This window comes from Xyrauchen texanus, chromosome 33 (assembly GCF_025860055.1).
Source record: "Xyrauchen texanus isolate HMW12.3.18 chromosome 33, RBS_HiC_50CHRs, whole genome shotgun sequence".
NCBI lineage: Eukaryota > Metazoa > Chordata > Actinopteri > Cypriniformes > Catostomidae > Xyrauchen > Xyrauchen texanus.
In genome coordinates, this window is record NC_068308.1 from 5,441,706 (window position 1) to 5,454,885 (window position 13,180).

The 13,180-nt window shown below is 40.0% G+C and overlaps 1 protein-coding gene across 2 annotated transcripts in view; it reads right to left on the minus strand.

Moving 5' to 3' along the window:
* Positions 1-1,693: 1,693 nt before the first annotated feature.
* The window catches only part of LOC127626753 (receptor tyrosine-protein kinase erbB-2-like), a 165,903-nt gene continuing 154,416 nt past the window's right edge, over positions 1,694-13,180 (minus strand). Inside the window, exons 24-27 of one of the 2 annotated variants that reach the window (XM_052102768.1) lie at positions 9,093-9,190; positions 8,485-8,670; positions 4,946-5,303; positions 1,694-4,633 (exon numbers count right to left, since the gene is read on the minus strand). In XM_052102768.1, the coding sequence (XP_051958728.1) occupies positions 4,305-4,633; positions 4,946-5,303; positions 8,485-8,670; positions 9,093-9,190 (971 nt within the window). In that variant the 3' untranslated portion in view covers positions 1,694-4,304. The remainder of the gene's footprint in view (positions 4,634-4,945; positions 5,304-8,484; positions 8,671-9,092; positions 9,191-13,180) is intronic. The other variant, XM_052102767.1, reaches the window with a different exon arrangement.

Genomic DNA, 13,180 nt, shown 5'->3' on the forward strand with positions numbered 1-13,180 from the left:
CTTCTTCTCTCCTATTGGCTGTTGCTCCCGTAAGTCGCTCTTCATTTTAGTTAAACTTGTCTCAACTTTGTCGCGTCACTGGACACGCCCACATCTGGTCACCAACTGTCGCGACAGCTTGTGTCGCTGGAAGTCGCCTGCTCTCATTGAAAATGAATGGGATGGGGTCGCTGTCTCTCGCGATGTCATAGTAAAACATTGAAACAATAATATAAAACTTACCTGAGTGTGTGTGTGAGAGCATCCTTGATTGTCTGCCATTTTTCCGTGACGAGGTTCAAATGGCTGCCCATCCCCCACTAGGTGAGATTCAGGGGCGCACATGCGCACTTTGACAGATCGATTTATCTTCCAGTCTTTTAGTAATGGCAGTGACAGCAATGACGTCATTTTGACAGCTGGTTTGCACTTTTTGATTCGTACTTGTAAGGAAGAATTTGTGCTCGTAATTGAGCAGCTGTAAAAATGTCTGTAGACATTTAGTCGTAAATGTGGTGATCTGTACTCATATGGAACAGTTTGTGCTCGTAAATGAACATTTGTAAAAATATATTTTGTGTCTGCAGACTTACCAGTTCATAATTATTTGATCTGTACTCTCACAAACAATGCAAATGTTGTACCTGTAAACTACTGTGATCATACGTTTTGGAATCTGACACTCACAAAAACAAAAAGTTACATATAGTGTTTCACAGTTACGCATGATCATTTTAAAAAATGCACAAGTGTTTTTGACACTCATTTTATTCCATACAATTTCATCTCGCTCTTTCAAATTGAATCTTCAATCAGTTTACTAACTGGAGGTCTATTGATGGGGGATTGTGATTGTATAGTTTAATCCAGTCATGTACTTCAAATAACATGGTGTGATTTTATTAGTTTTACAATCTTGGGTACCTTTGATTAGAATACTCATGTGACAGAAAAAGGCATAGGCGATAAAGAAATTTTAGAAGAGGGGAAATATGGGATAAAACACAATTTTTTCAGAATAAGTCTGGACACTAGAAAAAGTGCTTAAATACGGGACTGTCCCGGGAAAAACAGGACATCTGGCCACACTATCTTATTGCTATTTGTTGTACAAAATAAGCCTAGAAGGATCTTCTGACAGAAATAAGTATTTTTCAGCCTCTTTAAGGCACATTTTAATTACCACAGAAGCGCAGCAAGCCTTAACTATCACCAAAATGCAAAATTAGAAATTTTTGTCTGCAAGCACTTTTCATGTGGAGTTCAAAGTGGTACTTGATGCTGGCTTATCATGAATGCGGCTTCGTGATTACTGTAACAAAGTAGATAGCCACTGTCTGCCGGCTGATTAATATTGTGGAGGATGAGAGATCAAGAGTTAATGCCCATTGCAATAAATATGCAACCAATGTGGGGACTACTACTTTTGTTTAATGTTACTTGAATGGGTGCTATTTTAATGCATTTCTATGTTTATACTGTGGAAGTCTTTGTTTGGAAAATGTTCGTAAAGCATTATATTGTTTTGTTTTCTTTCCTAAGAAGGAAATAATTGCATTTTGACAGGAAAATAACTATATTTAGAGTCAAATTTCAGCACTTTAAAATCTGCAACAGTGACCAACTGAAAAGAATTATGCGATTAATCACAATTCAAAGATTTTATTTAACTGACAACACTAAGTGGTCGACGTTAAATACAGGTGTAAACGGTGTCTAAAACACAAGTGATCACAGAAGACACATTTGAGACTCATGGTAATACCAGGTGTAAACAGGGATCTTGGGTAGAGAAATTAAGTGAACATCTGAGTAAAGAATCTCATACCTAAAGGAGATAAATAAGCGATCCGACAGGTCAAAAATGAAGCGTGTCATTTTCCAGGGCCCAGGTCCTATATGGTCAAAGAAAGCTGAAGACCAAGGCTTTTGGCACATAGACTGCAAACTGAAGTTTGGGGCCACTGGGTACCACTTTTAGAAATCAAATGTTAGGCTTTTTTATTTGCAAAGTTGCACCTACTATACCTGCCACTAGCATATAGAATTAGTGGATATTTCCACCCCAAACTCATGTCACTGGTTGAGCCAATGTTGCTATGTCAGAGTGCTCGAACAAACTGATTTCAATTCAGTTTAGTACCACTAGTGTTGCAGAAATTACATATTATATACACCTTTAAATTATGCTCTTTCATAATTTTTTATTTCTCAGATTTTTTAGATACAGTAGCTTGGGCATTAGAAAATGTATCAGTGATGGGTATGTAGAGAGACTAGGCAAAAAATCAACAAAACGTTTTACCACCATTCCTGTATTTTCAAATACAATCATTTAATTGTTTGGAGAGAGTGATAATATGCATGCTAATGGTATGGTGCATTTCGATGTCCAGCTACTCAACTCATAAGTTCATCATCAGTTTTGAGTGATTTCACTTGGTCCAAAATACACACATCTCAAAAGATTCACATTAACTGGCCGCTTGAGTCGGGTAGTTCACAAAAGGCACAGGATGGAACAATGGAGGCACTGAAGTGGCATTTGTCCACCCAGAAGCAACAGCTGCTAATTTATGGAAATTAGATTGCATTCTTAAATGTGAAGTATTTACAGCACAGCACTGTGTTTAGTGTTAGCCATCTTAGTGTGTATATGTGAAGCAAATTTAGGAGATCTCATTAAGTTATCACAATAGGCATTATATATACATGGACATTTTGAGCTGGCTTAGTCTTCCTTGTTTATTTTTTTTGCAAAATCAGATAACAAAATTAAAAGGTAATCGGAAACTAACTGAAGGGTCCCATCAAATCAATTAATAACACATTGTATACAATACTACAAAAAAGTAACTTGGTTTGGTAAAGCAATGATTCCTTTGACAAATTTTTTAGCATTAAAAAATATATAACAAATATATAAGTGAGATATAAAAATATACCCAAAATTAAAGCAAGCAAAGAGAAATCCTATTTTGCAAGTTGACGAAGCCTATTTTAGGACGATTAAGAGAGATTGAGAGACATTATTTTCAAGAGAGTTAAGCACATTTCCCTCTCACTTACATAAAATAAAAAACCTAAATCTCATTACAGTAATATGAGGAAAATTATTTCTCATTTTAACTGTAAAGTTTTTATTTATCATGTTGTTGTACTGACTTAATCATTTATGTTTATTTAAAAAAAAAACATTGTATTTCAATATTTTTCTGCAGCTGCATTGCAATAATGAGAATCTAATGATATTTAATAGTCAACTTTGAGAATTATGGGAAGTACAAAAACAAAACAAACCAAAAAAAAAAAACCTCAAAACAACAATTTCCAGACATAACGTTACTGCAAATTTGCATGGAAAATGTTTTTAATTGCCATTAAAATTTGTAAAATAAAAATAAAATAAATACAAATTTTAAGTTTTCTCAATAGTCCTAAAATGTGCTTCATTTTTTTAATGCTAAATATAATTTCTTTGAATTGGGATAAAAAATGATTGTGACACCCCTTTGCGCGATTCACCACCTTGCTCTACATATCATCATCATTTCACTGTACAACTGCTAGCAAGTCCATAATGAAGATAATCATTACTATAAGAACCAAAAGGAATTAAAAAAATACCCACAAATGTATAAAAAGGTGGATATATTACAGAGGAAAAATGTTGATGAATCTTCATGGTCAGTTACACCATTTTCCTTTGGCAATGATGTCTCTTTCATATATTGGCACAGTAGTCTAGCTGCTCATTCAGGGCCTTCACATAGTCAACAGAATGGCTTTGATTGTGTCAAGCTGTCAAGCTTTTATCAAGAGTTACACCAATGCTACACACCCGTTCTGCTCTCACACAGCTGTCTGTAAAACCAGAGATTATGGTATTGGTTCTGAATTGAACCTTCAGAAAATGGTGTGATGTGATGTCCTTGCAAGATGAGCAAAATAAATCCTAAATTAAAAGCCATATAGTAGTGTTATATCCGAAGACATATTGTTGGATCCAGTGTTATTTAACATTGTCATCATTCAAACTGTCTTAAAAAAACATACTAAAAAGCTTGTACCAAAAAGCTCGTACCACATTTTTCTGTCAGATAAATTTCCAAAGCTGATTGTTTTGGCAAAGATGCATCCATTTTCAAGTTCAAACTCCCATTCAAAATGCTACATTGGGTTTTGTGATGATTTAGAAGACAGTCAAGAGAAACCATTCCCAGAGGCCTGAACGTCCTTCACAAAATACATGACATTACTCATTCATTCACTCATACACCACCTTGTCATTACAGTCACACATTTGCTGTACCACATTATTTCACTCAAGTATACTCGACTTGACCACTCCATGTCTCTGCTAAGCCCAGGTACTCTGGATTTTCTGCTGTGGGGGTCATGTAGCCCTTAGGCTGCCTGTGAGTTGGACCGCCATTCAGGGATGCTCCGGTGATTGCCTTAGCTTTAGCAGCAATATCATGATAGTAGGGATTGTCAAAGGCAGGTGAAGTGGGTGACATGTTGCCCACAAGAACCAGGTGTTCTGGGTTCTCCACACTGTGCCCTGTACACAGACCATTAATGAACCGCCTCTCGCCTGCTTTGCGCGGAAGGGTGCTGGGATGCTCTGATGGGACATCCTGGTTCACATACTCTAAAATCAAATAGAAAACTTGAAACTAGATTGTATCTATAGTATCGAGTATCTATATTATATATTTTTTATTTTAACATGCTATTTTTTATAATTATGCATAATTAACATGTTAAATTGTCAGGCTAAATTAGAATGTAGATTATGAAAATATATTTTTTCTTTTAAATAATATGAACTGATGAATCATATAAAAAGACCAGGAATGCATATCACACATGTAAATATGGTAAATTTTGATTTCATGTTGAATACTTTCAAAAATGTATTGTTAAACACTTAAAACTGCAACTAATGATATATTCCACTCACCAGGTTGTGTGTGTGCTCCACGTGGTAGTGTGTGTGAAAGGAAAGCGATAGGACCATCGGCCTCCAACTCTGCATCTATGCCATAGGGGATGGTGGGGTCTTTAGAGTAGCGCCCAGGACTGGATGGAGGGCTGTTTCCCTCCACGTCCCCATCCAGAAACACAGAATCTGATTGGCCCCCAGCTGAACGGTGTGAAATGCTCCGTACAAGGGAGGGGTACTGTGGCCCTGCCCACATCCCATTGGCTGTTGCCCCCACAGGAAGGGTTGGGTACTGACTCTGCCCCAAAGTGCTGACAGAGGAGTATAAACCCTTCCCACTTGGCATACCATCCATCACAAAGCCTTGATCTGTGCTCTGAAGGGACAAGAAAAAAACTAAACAAATGTCCTTAATCAATTTGAACAAGGGATTAACAATTAATCAAAATCATGACATCACATGTTTTGTGATGTCATGTTTTTGCGCAAAGGCTGCGATTTGGATATTTAATTAAATAAATAAATAAATAGTCTGCATGCGCTTCTCGCTGTATGTGCTGTTCTCTGTTCCCTGTTTACACGTACTCAAAGCACACATGGAGCTAATAAGCGGAGTTATTATCACTAACTGCACCTTTGCATAATTACAAATACGCTGGCCACTAAAAGTTACTATCAAATCTGAAGCAACCTCATAAAACCGAATTTTTGTGGACAGAGTGGATGAGAGAATTTATCTGATTTAAAATGCATTATCAACTCTCCAACAAACTGAAACATCTTCCTTCAGTGTTCCAACAATATAAAAGCCTTCACCAAAATAAAGTCTTTAGGGTTTAACCAGACAAAGTTTGTTTATTATTATTTATAATAATATAGTAGTGTTTTATAATAACAATAATAATTATATAATCATTATAGTAATACTAGTCATTATTATTATTATTATTGTTGTTAATATTCTACAAAAATATATTTCCATCATAATTTCTTAACTTCTTAAAGATTAAGAGGGCAAACCATCATAAATAGTTTATAATAAAAACAGCTAAATCCAATAAGAAAATAAAAATGGTCAATATTGAATTCATGGTGACTTTAAGCAGAGTTAAACACTATTATCAGAAAGAATGTGATAAACAAATACTTAGAATTTTGTATTTTGAAAATGAATAATGATGGAGAATGGGATTGCTATGACCAGAGGTTTGTTGTGAAATCTTAAAAGGAATGCAGAAACACTATAGTGTGTTCCATTCACATTTGGAAAGAAAATCTAAAGGTTAGTAATACCGTCACGTATTTGTGTGTGCCGCATCCCCGTGATGTATGCCATTAAAGTACCGTGAGAGTGATTCGAGAGCAGCTGCCTAGCTCTTTGCAATTGGCCAGACTCACAACGTGACAATGGTTACACGTGTTTCATGGTCTTGAGTTTGAAGTTGCATACTTCACATTCTACTCTTACTACTTCTGCTATGTCAGTCTATGGGAGAAATAAGTAGTCTGTCATTACCAAGGTGTTTATTCTGACACCTCAATTTTGGCGAAAACTCCAGCAGATCCACGTTTTTATCATGTTATATTACGTTTTTCATATTAATATCATGTTTAATTCATAAAAAACATTCAAAATTATAAAAAAGAATCCTTTATTGGTATTCAAATAATACAGACTTTTATTGGACTTTCTTCTTGTACAAACAGCAGGCACTGTATTAAGCAGCACATAAACCTTTCTTATGAACATTATGATTATTTTGTGTAAAATTCAAGCATCTGTCTACCTGAAATCCACTTGATCTGCAAACATCACGCAATCTTCTATGACTGATATAGGTTCAACAGATGACAGGAAGTACAAAGTGTCTGGCTTGACTGCTCTCTTTTCAACTCCTCCCCCGACTGCAACTTGCAAATTTCGCCGATCAGTAAATCGAGATACAGTTCAAGTTGAACACACCTATTGTCTTGTCATTTAGTTTTCAGTTTTAGTTTATCATTGGTTATCTTGATATCAGTTCAGTCCTGTCATTGGATGTCTTGTTAACCCATGTCTTTATATTTATAGCCCTCATGTTATGTTGTCCATGGTCAAGTTTAATTGCCATCTAAAATGTATTTTAATGTTGTAATTTATTCAATTACATTTCCAGATGAAGAAGCTCAGCAAAAGCGAGCCGAGGTAGAAAGGGGTATGTGGGAGGGCGGAGGGTGGAGCCGGGTCGTGATTCTACACACCTGGTCCCTTATCAGGATAATCAATCCTCCGCTGTTGGCCTTTATCCCTCTCGGAGGCTTGATTAGCCTGATAAGGGACCGGGTGTGTAGAACCACGACCCGGCCCGCCCTCCACCCTGCCACAGGGTAGATTTAAAATCTAATTCAAAACAATTCAAAAGCTAGTATTTCTGAAAGTTAACTTAGTATTGGAAATGTAGGTTCTGTTTCAAAACCTAGTGAGCTGCCTCACTGTCTCCTGCCTACAAAGGCAGCTGTCTTCTGTGGTAGCATCTTTAATGAAATTGAGCCTCATAAGAGACTGATTTGGAACACTCTTCCAAATCAGTAGGTAGCAGCTCCACGCATCATTCAAATAGCTTCTAAAAGGGTCATGAAACACTAAACTACATGTTCTGAGGTGTTACCAGATATTTATGTGTTTCACATTATCTAAGCCAATGTAAGCATACATTCATTTCAATTTTATCATGATTATTCATTGACTATAAATCTGAAGTGCTTCAGTTGAGAAAATGTATACTACTAGGCTGCAAGTGTTCAAGACAGCTTAGCCTCCCCGTGATACTGACAGAGGGACAGGACAGCAAAACCAGCACCAATTATCTATTCAGCCAATCATGTGAAAGCAGTGCCATGCATAAAATCATGCAGCTATGGGTCAGGAGCTTCAGGTAATGTTCACATCAACCATCAGAATGGGGGAAAAATTTGACGATTGTTGGTGCCAGACAGGCTAGTTTGAGTATTTCTTTAACTGCTGAGCTCCTGGGATTTTCACGCGCAACAGTCTCTAAAGTTTACTCAGAATGGTGCTCAGAAAAAAGCACGCAATTTCTGATCTTCGAGTGTATCTGAAACCGACACAAAAGTTAGTGACACCTTCTTTTTTTTTTTTGTTTCAGTTATATTAAATATTTACTATATATATAAATTGCATCTCTAAGACATAACATTTACACTTTCCTTATAAAGTGTATTATATTCCTATATTTCATCAAAGGATTGGCCCTGTATGTATACACAGAGGTCTGGGCTAAGCCTTGAATATCCACTGACCCTAGAATCGCCCTTGCTCTGGTAGTTACTGCATTTTGCCTTTGCACAGCAGTATTAGTTTGATATATTTGTACATGTATGCATTTGGCAGATGCTTTAATCCAAATCCATTTAAAATGCATTCAAGGTATACATTTAATCAGTTTGTGTATTCCCTGGTAATCAAACCCATGACCTTGACCTTGCTAATACAATGCTTTACAATTGAGCTATAGTAACACATCGGTGTAAAAGAAAGAGAATGAATGATGTCTGACCCGGTGTGAGTGGTGTCTGCTGGGTCCATTAGCTCTGATTTCTCCTTGTGTGTTGAAGACGTCAGGCTGGGGCACCAGATATTCTTCTGCATCCAGTAACTCCTTCACGTTACCCCCTTCCTCTGCCATTAGAGTGCGGAAAAACTCACTATCAACGGGACTCGACAAACTCATTTGCTCATCATTCTGTAAGAGGCCAGAAATGAAAAAAAAATAAAAAAAAACATGGTGGGTGAATGACAAATAAAGATGTCAGAGATGTCCAACTTTCTTCTCATGTTGGTTTCATAATTTTTTGTTTTACATTTTCATAAAATTACTCTAAAAATGTCAAGTGGTGTAACTATCAAATACTACTATCTATCCATCTATCTTTATTATGGGGATGTGTTAATACAAATGAGCAATGTTTGGTGACATCAGGAACAGACAGATTTCCAAATGAGACATTTCAGCAGGGTGGCAACTATAAATGCTCTTTTTAGACTGGGAAGGAAGTTTTGAGTTCTGAAATGTACAGTATGTTTTATGGTACTGTTACCTGTTATTTTCCATTTCATAACCCCTGTAATAGCTCATAATTGTGAGAGAGTTATAAATTCACTCACTTGAATGACTACATAATGTGGGGGATCCCGTGCCATGGAGGTGAAATCAGCCACCAGGTCCTTAAATCGTGGCCGACTTTCGGGATCGATCATCCAACCTAGGTATGTCATTAAAATAGTCAAAAAAGTCACCAACATGGGTCATTCCCATGCAGTACATTTTTATGTATGTCTTAATATAATGATTTAAATATGGAAATCTTAGTTTTCTTATTGTAATAACACAATATCACAAATAAAGGGATAGGTCACTCAAAAATTAAATTATTTCATCCTTTACTAACATTAAATGGACATAGGACTTTTTTTTCACCAGAAAATGCTAAGCTATTGTCAGTCACCATTGACTTTCATTGCATTTGTTCCCCCATACAATCAGACGCGGTGTCAGCCGATTTTGCCGGGGCTTCAGCCCTGAATGTTTTGAGTGTAGCCCCGAATGTATTTTCAAATGTTGACTGACAAATATGAAACCGGACAATAGTCTATGTAAACCCCTGAAATCATAAGTTGCCTTATTTCATTGTGTTTTGGCTTTGCACATACTGCATACAGCCTGTAAAAAATCTAGCCTATAGAATAAGTTTCTTTGATGTCAGTAGCCTATGGGCTACTCCGTTTCTTCCTCTCTGTTGAATATGCAGCAGGTAGGGGAGGAGCTGACATCAACTAACGTTACTTAGTGGCGAGTTAATAGCAGTTAGCAGGAAAGACAGCAAAAATGAAGCAAATGAGGCTTTGGGGATTTTTCCAAAAGAAGTCAGTGGGTAGCCAGGAACACTAGTTTTATCCCACTGCACTTGTAACGAGAGCCAGCAGGTAGACCGATACTAGAGGTTGAAGCCTTTAGCCTCCTTGTTAGCACATACACCTCCCACGCCGGAGACGTCAGTTCGAGTCCCGTTCGGAGCGTACTTTCCTTGTTTATCAGGTGTTGTTTTCTCAAAGGATAACCAATGAGCATTAACATAAAATGTATGTGTGACTTGTTTTGTGATATTAGTTTGTAGGAAATATACACTTTGATTTGATTAAATGGTTTTGTAGAGGGTAGCAAATATGAGCTACAGTCTGAGGAGCCAGCAGCAGCAGCTGTGCCAGAATCAGGCATGGAAACTGGTAACAATTAATAAGTCACTTTATTTAGAGAAAGTTAAAAGTGAAACATTGTTTATCCAAATGGTCCTAATGATCCTAATGAAAGGATTTTGACAGATGAACATTGAGGATTATATACAGTTCGATGCCATGGTGTGTCAATGAACTTAGACTAAAGTCATTAATGTATTGCTTTAACTTAGGATCTTATACATCATTTTGACTATTTATGTCAAAAAATATAAATTATTTATATTAAATATTTTTTTACCTCACTTTACTCACTATAATATAACTCTTTTGTGATGACTTTATGGTAATGTACATGAAAATTCAAGAATCATGATAGATCTTAGGGCAATCCCACTGATCTGCTCTTCCCAATACATTCTCTTCAATGGTATTGGTCTACAATTTGAAATATGTAGCACTTGATGAATTAGTTGTTTGAAGCTGATTGCAATAAGTTATGGGCTGTATCTGTTCTTTTGCATCACAGATGATTCAGGGAGGAGAGAGGATGAGTTAGTCAAGTATAGTACAAGAGTGGAAGATTTAGGAACTGTAGAAACAGGCCCAGCCAGAGCAAAACTCAAAGAATACCCTCTCATCAGCTTTGGACTACAGAAAAGTGGTTGCTAGTGTGAAAATAAAATTGTCTGGGCTAAGCCCCGGATGTCCTTCAATGCTGGAAACGCCTCTGCATACAATCAATTTGGATGGTGACTGAGGCTTTCTGAGACATTCTGCTTAACATATTTTCCCCTTCTGTCCCTCTCTCCACGTTGTGTCAGAGAAGCGACACTAGGGGTCTCTCTTTAGCGCCGATATCCACCTCTGATCTATGAAAAAAGGCCAATGAGAGTTGGCAGCCGGTATTTGCATGTCCCGCCCCCGGACATACGGGTATTTAAGCGGCGCAAATACGGGAGTTCATTCAGAAAATTTCTTCGGAGCCGATGGTCGTGTCTGCAGTTGCTGCGTGTTACACACCGAGTTCCTGACATTCCTCTGCTGCATGCTGTTGGATTCTACGGCGCACAACACCGGCTTTCTCTTGTTTGCACGGCTGTGCATTCCTGCCCCTGGGTGCATCGACAGTTGCAGATTAAAAAACTCTCACAAGTTTTTTTCATAAAAGAGTGATTTTATTTAAAAGAGTAATTTCCTCTAAAAGAGCAAAACACAGCTGCGTTGAACATCCTTTTAAGGACGCGTCCTGTGTTGTTCCTAGATGCGGTAGAGTGCTCTCCGCTTCAGACGGCCACAGGCGTTGTCTCGTGTGTCTGGGTAGCGATCACACCGAGGCTGCGTTTGTGGATGGTTCATGTTCTCACTGCGAGAACATGACCATGACAACGTTGCAGTCGCGGCTTGCTTACAACCGTTGGCTCACAGCTGGCCCGCGGGGCTGCACAAGTACGCATTTCCCCCAGTGAGCCTTCTTGCACAGGTGCTATGCAAGTTCAGGGAGGACGAAGAGCAAGTCATTCTGGTGGCCCCCTACTGGCCCACCCGGACTTGGTTCTCGGACCTCACGCTCCTCGCGACAGACCCTCCCTGGCGAATTCCCCTGAGGAAGGACCTTCTTTCTCAGGGACGGGGCATGCTCTGGCACCCGCACTCAGACCTCTGGAACCTTGGAAAATGCGGAAGATCTAGCCGGCCTACCACCGACCGTCATAGATACTATCAACCAAGCCAGAGCCCCCTCGTCCAGGCATCTTTACGCCCTAAAGTGGCGTCTGTTTGCAAACTGGTGTTCTTCCCGAGCCGAAGACCCGCAGAAGTGCGCGGTTAGGTCAGTGCTCGTGTTTCTACAGGAGGCTGTCCCTCTCCACCCTCAAGGTGTATGTCGCCGCCGTCGCGGCTCACCATGACACGATAGACGGCAAGTCTCTTGGTAAGCACGACTTAATTGTCAGGTTCCTCAAAGGTGCCCGGAGGCTAACTCCCTCCCGGCCTAACCTATTTCCCTTCTGGGATATCTCGGTCATCCTCACAGGCCTCCGGAGACCCCCCTTCGAGCCGCTAGATTCAGCTGGACTCAGGGCCCTCTCTCTCAAGACTGCCCTGCTGATCGCGCTCGCCTCCATCAAGAGGGTCGGGGACCTGCAAGCATTCTCTGTTAGCGACACTTGCCTGGAGTTCGGTCCGGCAGACACATACGTGATCCTAAGACCGCCACCGGGCTATGTGCCCAAGGTTCCTACCACACCCTTCAGAGATCAGGTAGTGAACCTGCAAGCACTTCCCCGGGAGGAGGCAGACCCAACCCTTTCGTTGCTGTGTCCAGTACGTGCTTTGCGTATCTATCTGGACCGCACGCAGAGCACTAGATGATCTGAGCAGCTCTTTGTCTGCTTCGGGGGACAGCGGAAAGGGAACGCTGTCTCCAAACAGAGGCTTGCCCACTGGGTTGTCGACGCCATTTCATTGGCTTATCACACCCAGGCCGTGCCCACCCCTTGCGGGTCCGAGCTCACTCCACTAGAGGTGTTGCGTCCTCATGGGCACTGGCCAAGGGCACCTCCCTAGCAGACATCTGCAGAGCAGCAGGGTGGGCAACACCTAACACTTTCTCGAGGTTTTACAATCTCCGTGTTGAGTCAGTATCATCCCGTGTTTTCTCAGGTCCGAGCCCGTAGAACTCGGTAACACGCTGACGTTCTGACCGGGTGAATCGCTTGCGACTAGCGCCCTTTCCCTCAGCTGCAGTAAAATAGTGCGCCTCCGTTCCCAGGAGACCCCATCTTCGGGTCGCTGGTTGACTCCTCCCTAGCCCTTTTGGGTCCACAGTTCAGCGGAGGAACTCGCCGACCCAAGCCACTACAGGTACCCGAAGGCTACCCTGTACTGGAATAGGTGCTCCACAGGTAAGGCCTCCTGCTCGGACTCCCCCTGTGTGTAATTCCACGGTACTGTCCCCTCACGAGCGGACCCCCGTGTCTCCCTTAGGCAGTTACAGCTGCCTCGGTCGCCGTGTTGTA